Here is a 10,916-nt window from a genome sequence, read left to right on the forward strand (position 1 = left end):
AGTGTTGTGAGGTGTGTGTGTGTGTGTGTGTGTGTGTCTGTGCTTCTCTAACACATTAGTGTTGTGAGGTGTGTGTGTGTGTGTGTGTCTGTGCTTCTGTGCTTCTCTAACACATTAGTGTTGTGAGGTGTGTGTGTGTGTGTGTGTGTGTGTGTGTGTCTGTGCTTCTCTAACACATTAGTGTTGTGAGGTGTGTGTGTGTGTGTGTGTGTGTGTGTCTGTGCTTCTCTAACACATTAGTGTTGTGAGGTGTCCCAGTGTGCAGGGGTCAGAACCTTCCAGAACACTGGGTCATGTGGGTCATGTACAGATTTAAAAATGTGGTTATGTATTCAGAGTAGTAATGTAACTAGAACCTGGTTAAAAGCACCACAGGTCACTGACATCAGGCTGCACCACACTGTCCTGAACTGCACTTAATGATGTACAGGATGATTTACAAGATGAGGAGATGGTGGTGTTTATGGTGTCGACTGTTGGCCAGTTTCTGGTTGTTAGTATGAAGAGCTGAAGGTCGGTAAGCTGGTCTGTGTGAACACACTGTACAGGTGAGGCAGCGGAAGCTCTGGATAGGTTAAAGGACTAAAGTGCTGCTACATTAGGTTGAGTTGAAGCGAGGGCTAAATCCCACAGCACTGCTCTCGTGTGGTGAGGAACACAGGAAGCTTCAGATTTTATTATAGGTTCTAGATCCAGCTGCAGTTCAGGTTCTTTATAACCTTTTTCTTCTCCTATAAGTTGTTTTGTGTTGGTGGAAAGTCCCACAAGGACGACCTGTGAACACACCTGCTGTAATTCGGACTCGTCACTGCACACTGTTCACTGAGCTGCTTGTTTAAAGGTGTTTTATTACTTATCTTTACATTTATTTATAATACACACTCACATTAGATGAAGAAACACGCTGCTTTTGTAGGATAACATGGACCAGCGCCGGTGTGTGTGCCGACCCCAGACCTCACTCTTACAGCCTCACTGCTGTCGGTGTATTTGCTCGTGTTCTAGATGAAGCACTGAACCCCTCCAGACCCCCACAGTGATCCCTGTAGCAGTCGTCAGACCTGCAGGAGTAAATAAAATCCCAGCAGCTCATTAAATCCCTGTGGGCATGAAGCAGTGGAATAAAGACAAAACAAATCCAGCTGAGACAAATGTGAATGTTAAGGAAGAGACGTTGGAAAATCCAGTGGAAAAGGTCATGTGATCAAACATAAGCACCCTGTGGTTTCCTTCATGTCCTCTTTTTTTACAGAAGGTCTTTTTAACTGGTGTCTGTGTTTGTGATACTAAGAGAAAAGGTTACATTTCACAGCATCATGCAGAACAGGGCTGTTATTTTAACACAAAGAATTATTATTATTATTATTATTATTATTATTGCCCCTTTAATAAATGTTCAGATAAGTACTAGAACCATCTAGAAGCATGAGTCAGCATGTGTGACGTTGGCAGGTGGAAGACGAAGGCCGGTTCCTGAGGAAACTGGGCTGCAGTGCGGCTGAAGGAGTCAAGGTGCTCTCCATCTTCGGCAACACCGGCGATGGCAAATCTCACACGCTCAACCACGTCCTGTTTGACGGCGAGGACGTGTTCGCCACGTCTCCCTCTCCTGCCTCGTGCACTATCGGAGTGTGGGCCGCCTACGAGCCTCTTTTGGGCCTGATTGTGCTGGACACTGAGGGTCTTCTGGGGGCGTCCACACACCAGAACCAGCGAATGCGTCTGCTGTTAAAAGTGCTGGCCGTATCTGACGTAGTCATGTACCGCACACGTGCAGAGCGTCTGCACAACGACCTGTTCCACTTCTTAGGAAGCGCTTCAGCTGCGTATCTGAAGTACTTCACACCTCAGCTACGTGCTCTGTCCAGTCGCTGTGGGCTCGAAGTCCCGCTCTCAAACCTCGGACCAGCGGCGGTGGTGTTCCAGGAGACCTCACGTACTCAGCTGCTGGGTCACGGTGAGCAGTACACACACACACACACACACACACACACACACACACTCCTGCTCAGTGAAACTCTGTGAAAACGTGTGTGTAGTTCACGTCATTATCAGCCCTCAGTCTGGAGTGTTTGTGTTTTCACACAGATACCACCGTCCCAGCAGACATTGTGCTTCAGAAGCGTTTCCATGACCTGGGCCTGAGCACAGAAGCTTTCAGCTCGGTGCAGTACGTGGGCACACAGACCATCACACCTCCTACAGACTTCTCTCAGCTGAAGGAGACCATCACAAAGCAGGTGAAGAGCACAGCATCACGAGCCCCACGCCAGCCCAACATCGTCTTCAGCGCGCTGCAGGTAACACGTCCTCACACGAACATCACGTAGTGTTGGGGTCATTACTGTTGCTAGGTAACACTAACTAGGAAGCGTGTAATAATCTGTTAAGAAAAATTATGAACATCTTGCTGAAAACAGATGCACCTGGCAACCCAAAGTGTTGACGGCAAAGTGAGCTACAGACTGTAATTGTACAAAACAGCTGTGTGTAATAAAAGAGGGAAATGCCTTGTACAAAATGGCTGCTCTGTACGTCCTGTCTTCGTCCCACACCACCGCATGACGGTCATTTGGACGTGTAGAAAAACCACCAACACAAACAGCTTTATCTGTGAAACACAGATTAATTATTACTCAGTTACACTTAGTGTTTTAATTAAAGCTGTGTATGTGAGCTGCTGTGCTGATGGTCTACCATCAGGTCCTGTAACATCTCTGTACACGTGATCCAGCGTGTAAAACTCACTCTGCTGTTTATTTTCTACACGTTTAGGCCTTGAGTGATCGATTCTGTGGAGATATCGCCGATGACAAAATTATCATGTACTCGTTCTTCCCTGATGAGTATTTCACCTGCCCCTCTGTCTGCCTCAGCTGCAGGTAAGTGTTTTAGTGCGTTAGACTGAAAGTGTGCAGAGTTTGTGGGGTAAAATATCCCCACTGTAGCTCAGTGTCACGCTGCCGCTTTCACCAGCTTACATCATGAAGTATTTTTAATCAGCACTTGGACTTTGATGACTCAGAGTTTTCGAGGTCTGATAAACACTGTGAGTGAACAGAAATAAGAGGGACATGGGGCCAAAAAAACTAAATCTGCTGCTGTTTTCAGGTGTGAGTCACAGAAAATGTGGATTTGGTGCTGATTTGGTGATGGTGATGATGATGGTGATGATGGTGGTGATGATGGTGGTGATGGTGGTGATGGTGATGATGGTGGTGATGGTGATGATGGTGGTGATGATGGTGGTGGTGATGGTGGTGGTGATGGTGGTGATGATGGTGGTGATGGTGCTGATGATGGTGATGATGGTGGTGATGATGGTGGTGATGATGGTGGTGATGATGGTGGTGATGATGGTGGTGGTGGTGATGGTGGTGATGATGGTGGTGATGGTGGTGGTGATGATGGTGATTGTGATGGTAATGATCGTGATGGTGGTGATGGTGATGATGGTGGTGATGATGATGGTGGTGATGGTGGTGATGATGGTGGTGATGATGGTGGTGATGGTGGTGATGATGGTGGTGATGATGGTGATGATGGTGGTGGTGATGGTGATGATGGTGATGGTGATGATGGTGATTGTGATGGTAATGATCGTGATGGTGATGATGGTGATGGTAATGATGGTGTTGATGATGATGATGGTAATGATGGTGTTGATGATGATGATGATAGTGGTGATGATCCTCACTTTATAACAATGTGGTGTTTGGTTGATTAAGACAGAACTTTTTGTTGGGTTTTAGCATTCGCTGCAAGAACGGCATGAATCACCAGAAAGACCGAGTACCTCACATGGCAGATGGACTGTGTCAGTACACTCATCAGTACAGCAACAAGGTCCTCATATGCAAGGTGAGTTCACATAACGTCAGACTTACTGCTGTACAAGTAAGTTGTGTGTGTGTGTGTGTGTGTTACTGTCTACAGAAATGTTGTGTGTGTGTTACTGTCTACAGAAATGTTGTGTGTGTGTTACTGTCTACAGAAATGTTGTGTGTGTGTTACTGTCTACAGAAATGTTGTGTGTGTGTGTGTTACTGTCTACAGAAATGTTGTGTGTGTGTGTGTTACTGTCTACAGAAATGTGTGTGTGTTACTGTCTACAGAAATGTTGTGTGTGTTACTGTCTACAGAAATGTTGTGTGTGTGTGTTACTGTCTACAGAAATGTTGTGTGTTACTGTCTACAGAAATGTTGTGTGTGTGTTACTGTCTACAGAAATGTTGTGTGTGTGTTACTGTCTACAGAAATGTTATGTGTGTGTTACTGTCTACAGAAATGTTATGTGTGTGTTACTGTCTACAGAAATGTGTGTGTGTTAATGTCTGCAGAAATGTTGTGTGTGTTACTGTCTGCAGAAATGTTGTGTGTGTGTTACTGTCTGCAGAAATGTTGTGTGTGTGTTACTGTCTACAGAAATGTTGTGTGTGTGTGTTACTGTCTACAGAAATGTTGTGTGTGTGTTACTGTCTACAGAAATGTTGTGTGTGTGTGTTACTGTCTACAGAAATGTTGTGTGTGTGTTACTGTCTACAGAAATGTTGTGTGTGTGTGTTACTGTCTACAGAAATGTTGTGTGTGTGTGTTACTGTCTACAGAAATGTTGTGTGTGTGTTACTGTCTACAGAAATGTTGTGTGTGTGTTACTGTCTACAGAAATGTTGTGTGTGTGTTACTGTCTACAGAAATGTTGTGTGTGTGTGTTACTGTCTACAGAAATGTTGTGTGTGTGTTACTGTCTACAGAAATGTTGTGTGTGTGTTACTGTCTACAGAAATGTTGTGTGTGTGTGTTACTGTCTACAGAAATGTGTGTGTGTGTGTTACTGTCTACAGAAATGTTGTGTGTGTGTGTTACTGTCTACAGAAATGTTGTGTGTGTGTTACTGTCTACAGAAATGTTGTGTGTGTGTGTTACTGTCTACAGAAATGTTGTGTGTGTGTGTTACTGTCTACAGAAATGTTGTGTGTGTGTGTTACTGTCTACAGAAATGTTGTGTGTGTGTTACTGTCTACAGAAATGTTGTGTGTGTTACTGTCTACAGAAATGTTGTGTGTGTGTTACTGTCTACAGAAATGTTGTGTGTGTGTGTTACTGTCTACAGAAATGTTGTGTGTGTGTGTTACTGTCTACAGAAATGTTGTGTGTGTGTGTGTTACTGTCTACAGAAATGTTGTGTGTGTGTGTTACTGTCTACAGAAATGTTGTGTGTGTGTGTTACTGTCTACAGAAATGTTGTGTGTGTGTGTGTTACTGTCTACAGAAATGTTGTGTGTGTGTGTTACTGTCTACAGAAATGTTGTGTGTGTGTGTGTTACTGTCTACAGAAATGTTGTGTGTGTGTGTTACTGTCTACAGAAATGTTGTGTGTGTGTGTTACTGTCTACAGAAATGTTGTGTGTGTGTGTTACTGTCTACAGAAATGTTGTGTGTGTGTTACTGTCTACAGAAATGTGTGTGTGTTAATGTCTGCAGAAATGTTGTGTGTGTGTGTTACTGTCTACAGAAATGTTATGTGTGTGTGTGTTACTGTCTGCAGAAATGTTGTGTGTGTGTGTTACTGTCTGCAGAAATGTTGTGTGTGTGTGTTACTGTCTACAGAAATGTTGTGTGTGTGTTAATGTCTGCAGAAATGTTGTGTGTGTGTGTGTGTTACTGTCTACAGAAATGTTATGTGTGTGTTACTGTCTACAGAAATGTTATGTGTGTGTGTTAATGTCTGCAGAAATGTTGTGTGTGTGTGTGTGTGTTACTGTCTACAGAAATGTTGTGTGTGTGTTACTGTCTACAGAAATGTTATGTGTGTGTGTTAATGTCTACAGAAATGTTATGTGTGTGTGTGTGTTACTGTCTACAGAAATGTTGTGTGTGTGTGTGTGTTAATGTCTACAGAAATGTTGTGTGTGTGTGTGTTAATGTCTACAGAAATGTTGTGTGTGTGTGTTACTGTCTACAGAAATGTTGTGTGTGTGTGTTACTGTCTGCAGAAATGTTGTGTGTGTGTTAATGTCTGCAGAAATGTTGTGTGTGTGTGTGTTACTGTCTACAGAAATGTTATGAAGGAGGCAGGGAAGTCATCGTTGTGCCCAAAACATCAGCCTCCTCCGATAACCCCTGGTTCGGTCTGGCAAAGTACGCCTGGTCTGGGTAAGTGCAACAGATCAGGAAACATCCAGCAGATGATATTTTTATTACACAACTGAACAAACTTTGTGTTCTTCAGTGTCTTATTTGTGTAGAAACGCTGCGTTTTAACATCTTTATATTCCAGTATGAATGATCAGTCAGTTAAACGCCCAAATCTTCTGTCTTTAACTCATGAACATATAGATGTGGAATGATTGACAGTTGTGTCAGTGTTTTGTACTGATATTAACTTGCCCCTGAAGCCCTGCCCCTTCCTCCTTTCACATGTGTAATCTGCCCCAGCTTTCTGCCTTTGACGGTTCTCCTCAGTCCCTGTGATAAACACATCAGTCTGTTTCTGCAGGTACGTGCTGGAGTGTCCACACTGTGGCATCATCTACAGGAGCAGACAGTACTGGATGGGGAACCAGGACCCCGAGAGCACCGTAGTGCGCACTGAAGTCAAACACGTCTGGCAGGGGGTCAGTCTTTATCTAAACTCTTATTCCTATGGGTGTGGTTGCCACGGAAACCACCATACAGACGGCTGTGACATCATCACCATTCAGTCTTAGAGTTTCCTAGCGACAGAGTGACAGATCGAATACTTTACTGTTGTAGTTTGAGTTCTTATATTCTCTCTCTCTCTCTTTCTCTCTCTCTCTCACTCTCTCTCTGTCTCTCTCTCTCTCTCTCTCTCTCTCTCTCAATCTCTCTCTGTCTCTCTCTCTCTCTCTCTCTCTCAATCTCTCACTCCCCCCCTCTCTCCCCTTCTCTCTCTCTCCCCCCTCTGTCTCTCTCTCTGTCTCTCTCTCTCCCTCTTTCTCCCCCCTCTCTCCCCCCATCTATCCACCCCTCTCTCTCTCTCACACGCTCTCTCTCTCTCTCTCTCTCTCTCTCTCTCCCCCCTCCCCCTCTCTATCCCCCCTCTCTCTCACACGCTCTCTGTCTCCCCCTCTCTCTCTCCCTCCCCCCTCTCTCTCTCCTCTCTCTCTGTCTCTGTCTCTCTGTCTTTCGGTCTCTCTCTCTCTCTCCCCCCCCTTTCTCTCTCCCCCTCTTTCTCCCCCCTCTCTCTACCCCCCCTCTCTCTCTTTCTCTCACTCTCTTTCCCCCTCTCTCTCCCCCCCCTCTCTCTATCCCCCCTCTCTCTCTCTACCCCCCCCCCCTCTCTCCCCCTCTCCCTCTCTCCCTCCCTCTCTCTGCAGTCAGAGGTATTCCAGGCAGACCACCAGAACGCAGCACAGCGAGTGCTTGATGGTGTAAACTACGTCCTGCAGTCAGTCTCAGAGTACAGTTCTGGTCCCACTAAAGCCGTCACAGCCTGGATCACAGATCAGGTGGCGCCGCCTTACTGGAGACCAAATACTGAGATTACAGTAAGTTCTCCTGCTTCACTCAGGAGATCTGATCTGAGTGTGTGTTTAAGTCTGACTTTACACTTACACGTGTTGATAGAATATTTAGATCATCTTAATGTTTCTGCTCTGTAGGAGTGTCACGGCTGTAAGCGGATGTTCGAGGAAGTGGAGAGGAAGCACCACTGCCGTGCCTGTGGTGAGGGTTTCTGTCAGGCCTGCTCTACCCGCAGCATGCCCGTGCCCGAGAGAGGCTGGGGCAAGAACCCTGTGCGAGTTTGTGACTCCTGCCACCAGAGAGGATCAGCTCCACAAACTGTCCAGGGTACGAACACAAGCTCACACACATCTCTCATTTTAAAAGGATGTGTATTAACATCCCTACAGGATGAAGGATGAACTGCAGCAGCTTTTAACACTTTGCTGTACATTTCTGTGTAGATTCTTGTAAATGTTTCCAGCTGAAATGGTTTCTGTTTCCAGCAGTGGCGCAGACGGAGCCGAAGGCGCTGGTGGCCCGCAGGGTGACGGAGGTGGCGCAGTCTACGCTGGACATCGTCTCCACTGCAGTAGACTACTCTCTGTGTGAGTGTTCACTGAATACACAACAGTGTGGTCACTCGAGCTGATCGGGGTTCAGCAATCCCATTTTTTACAGTTTTAAACCTTTAAATGAAGCTCAGCTCTTATTGCTTTATAAACGTGCCGATGGTGTGATGGTGGACCTTCTCATCTGAAGCTCGCTGCTTTATTATTATTTTAAACAGTAACTTACTGTCCTTGTAATTCATCCTGATGTGTAAGTTGTGTAACAGTGCTGCAGTCTGCAGGTTATGTAATGATGCTTGGATTATTTAACATGAGGCTCAGAGCAAAGTTTTAAACTAAATTCATGACACACACACACACACACACACACACACACACACACACACACACACACACACACCAAAGCAACTCCCAATGATATTTGATATATTTAATACACTGATTAAATTGTCTTATTATTATTCTGTTTTAGGCTGATAAATAAGGCGTGATGTCTTTTAACCCTCATTATTCCGGTCACATTACTGACGTCTGTCCTTGTGTTGTCCGTTTGTCACTGCAGGTTTTGTAAAAGGTGTAGCCAGACCTGACTACTGGGTTCCAGACCATGAGATCACGCAGTGCTACCAGTGTACCAAGGCGTTCAGCTCCAGCGTGTCCAAGCACCACTGCCGTGCGTGTGGTCAGGGTGTGTGTGGTGTGTGCTCGTCTCAGTGCCGCCCCGTGCCCTCCCGCGGCTGGGATCATCCGGTGAGGGTGTGTGATGCTTGCGCCACTCAGTTAGACGCGCAGTGAATCTGGAACTGGTGACACACTAAAACCCGGCGGCTCTCAGAATTCTGCCGTTTATTCCGGTGTGTTTTACCTGAAGGCATTAATCTAAAACATCAGTAAGATGTAGATTGATGCCGTAGACGAAGTCTGAATTAATCAGTAGCTTTTAAATCCCTCTGCTTTGCTTTGGGATCACATTCGGGACAGCTTTTATCTCCTGGGCTTTCCAGGTCCTCCCCTCGTGTATCGTCCTATAGCACGATGTTTATTACTCTCTCAGCACTACAGCTTGTAGTTTAATGTTCATAAAGAACATTTTCAGGAGAATTCAGGGCAGGAAAATTCCCACTGTGAACATGTTTATTACACGGTGGGTGTGACAGAGAGACGTGTCACTCGGACGCTCGTCACGCTAAATCAGGTACTTATTAATAATCTGCCAGTTTCTGCTCCACGCAAACGTATCGACATATAATAAGCAAAAAAATGCACTGATTAAAGACCTGGCTGCATGTTTGTGTGGGTGATTTAATCTGTCCAGAAGAACACACCCACTTAGAAGCCCCGCCCCCTTCGTCTCATCTCAAACGAGTATTCTCTCCATTTAAAGGTTTGTAGTGAATGTTTAGAGACTGGAGAAAGTTTTGTTTCATTTATATGAAATGAATCAAATTTAATTTGTGTAATTTAACTCAAGTACAACAAAATACATCCAGGCATCAGTTCAGTGTGTTTAGAAAACGTGCCACTGAAAATAGAGACGTGTGATTTATTCACTTTCTTCCCCTTTGCAGTTGCAGGTCTGTTCAGAACATTAACACATTCTGTCTCTGGGGTTCTTGCTGTTGTCGTTGTTGTTGTTGTTGTTTACATTTTGCTGAACACTATTCTGTGAGCGTTATTTGATCAGATCTACAGAGCAGAAAGGTGTGGAGTCCGAGCTGAATCTGTTAGGTTATTGGTGCTTGACTGTGTGGTACAGCAGTGCTGTCACCAAGCACACAATCAACACACTGAGTTATGCAACCATTAAAACACACAATAACACAGCTGCCTTGCTTTTTTAACTTTTTTCAGTCGGAGGTGTATGAGATCACGTCTGCTCCATCAGGGTGTCTGTTCCTCAGTGATCATATATCGCACTCTGACAGCGACACGCAGTTAAACAGTCCATGTATCTACACTATTAATGAGTCAGGTGTGTTCGTCTCTCTGCCTCGGTGGACGTACAGGCTTAAGAATTCTCAGCAGTTTTGGGAAAGATGAGTTATGAAAATTGTCTTTATGGTTAATTAGCTTAAATTCCAACTGTACACACCTCCAGTTATGCAGTATCACATGAGCCAGAGCTCAAAGCCACAGGCTGCAGGGTAGAATTTCAACAGGTGCCAATAATTTCTCTTGTGTTTCTATAAGCGAATTAACCACAAAGACGTGTTTTCATAGCCCTCTAACGGGGCGCCAATACTTTTGGAGCTGGTATTATTAATTAGAAGGCAGCAGCTGAAGCTGTATCTGCTAATAAACTTCAGTGGGTGCATCTGCATTCAGGTAGGAAGGGGCGGGGATTCAGATCAGCAGCCAATCACAGTCGAGGAAGGTAACATCTCACACCACCTGAAGCTGTTTGTATCGAGCGTGTGTATCGTGTGTAGAGTGTGTGTATGGAGATATTTCATGTAGTGGAGCTTTTCTTAGCAGTAAAGTAGGCGTGTCTTCATAATTAGTCATTTTATTATTAATATTAAAATGTTTTTATGCTAAATTTACCCAAATCGAGTAAAAAGTAGCTTTTGATGTCCTGCTAGTTTAGTGTGTGTGTGTCGGTATGTGTGTGTGTGTGTGTCGGTATGTATGTGTGTGTGTGTCGGTATGTGTGTGTGTGTCGGTATGTGTGTGTGTGTGTGTCGGTATGTGTGTGTGTGTGTGTCGGTATGTGTGTGTGTGTGTGTCGGTATGTGTGTGTGTGTGTCGGTATGTGTGTGTGTGTGTCGGTATGTGTGTGTGTGTGTCGGTATGTGTGTGTGTGTGTCGGTATGTGTGTGTGTGTGTCGGTATGTGTGTGTGTCAGTATGTATGGTGTGTGTGTGGGTGTGTGTGTGG

General features: G+C 45.0%; 1 protein-coding gene across 2 annotated transcripts in view; it reads left to right on the plus strand.

Annotated features, from left to right (window-relative positions):
• The window catches only part of si:ch211-11n16.2 (zinc finger FYVE domain-containing protein 1), a 14,037-nt gene extending 3,121 nt beyond the window's left edge, over window positions 1-10,916 (plus strand). The window contains exons 2-11 of one of the 2 annotated variants that reach the window (XM_060888241.1): window positions 1,453-1,957; window positions 2,089-2,300; window positions 2,776-2,882; window positions 3,753-3,861; window positions 6,059-6,156; window positions 6,500-6,617; window positions 7,341-7,511; window positions 7,626-7,815; window positions 7,974-8,075; window positions 8,602-10,916. In XM_060888241.1, coding sequence (XP_060744224.1) covers window positions 1,453-1,957; window positions 2,089-2,300; window positions 2,776-2,882; window positions 3,753-3,861; window positions 6,059-6,156; window positions 6,500-6,617; window positions 7,341-7,511; window positions 7,626-7,815; window positions 7,974-8,075; window positions 8,602-8,834 — 1,845 coding nt within the window. In that variant the 3' untranslated portion in view covers window positions 8,835-10,916. The remainder of the gene's footprint in view (window positions 1-1,452; window positions 1,958-2,088; window positions 2,301-2,775; window positions 2,883-3,752; window positions 3,862-6,058; window positions 6,157-6,499; window positions 6,618-7,340; window positions 7,512-7,625; window positions 7,816-7,973; window positions 8,076-8,601) is intronic. The other variant, XM_060888242.1, reaches the window with a different exon arrangement.

The sequence above is a fragment of the Tachysurus vachellii genome, chromosome 15 (assembly GCF_030014155.1).
Source record: "Tachysurus vachellii isolate PV-2020 chromosome 15, HZAU_Pvac_v1, whole genome shotgun sequence".
NCBI lineage: Eukaryota > Metazoa > Chordata > Actinopteri > Siluriformes > Bagridae > Tachysurus > Tachysurus vachellii.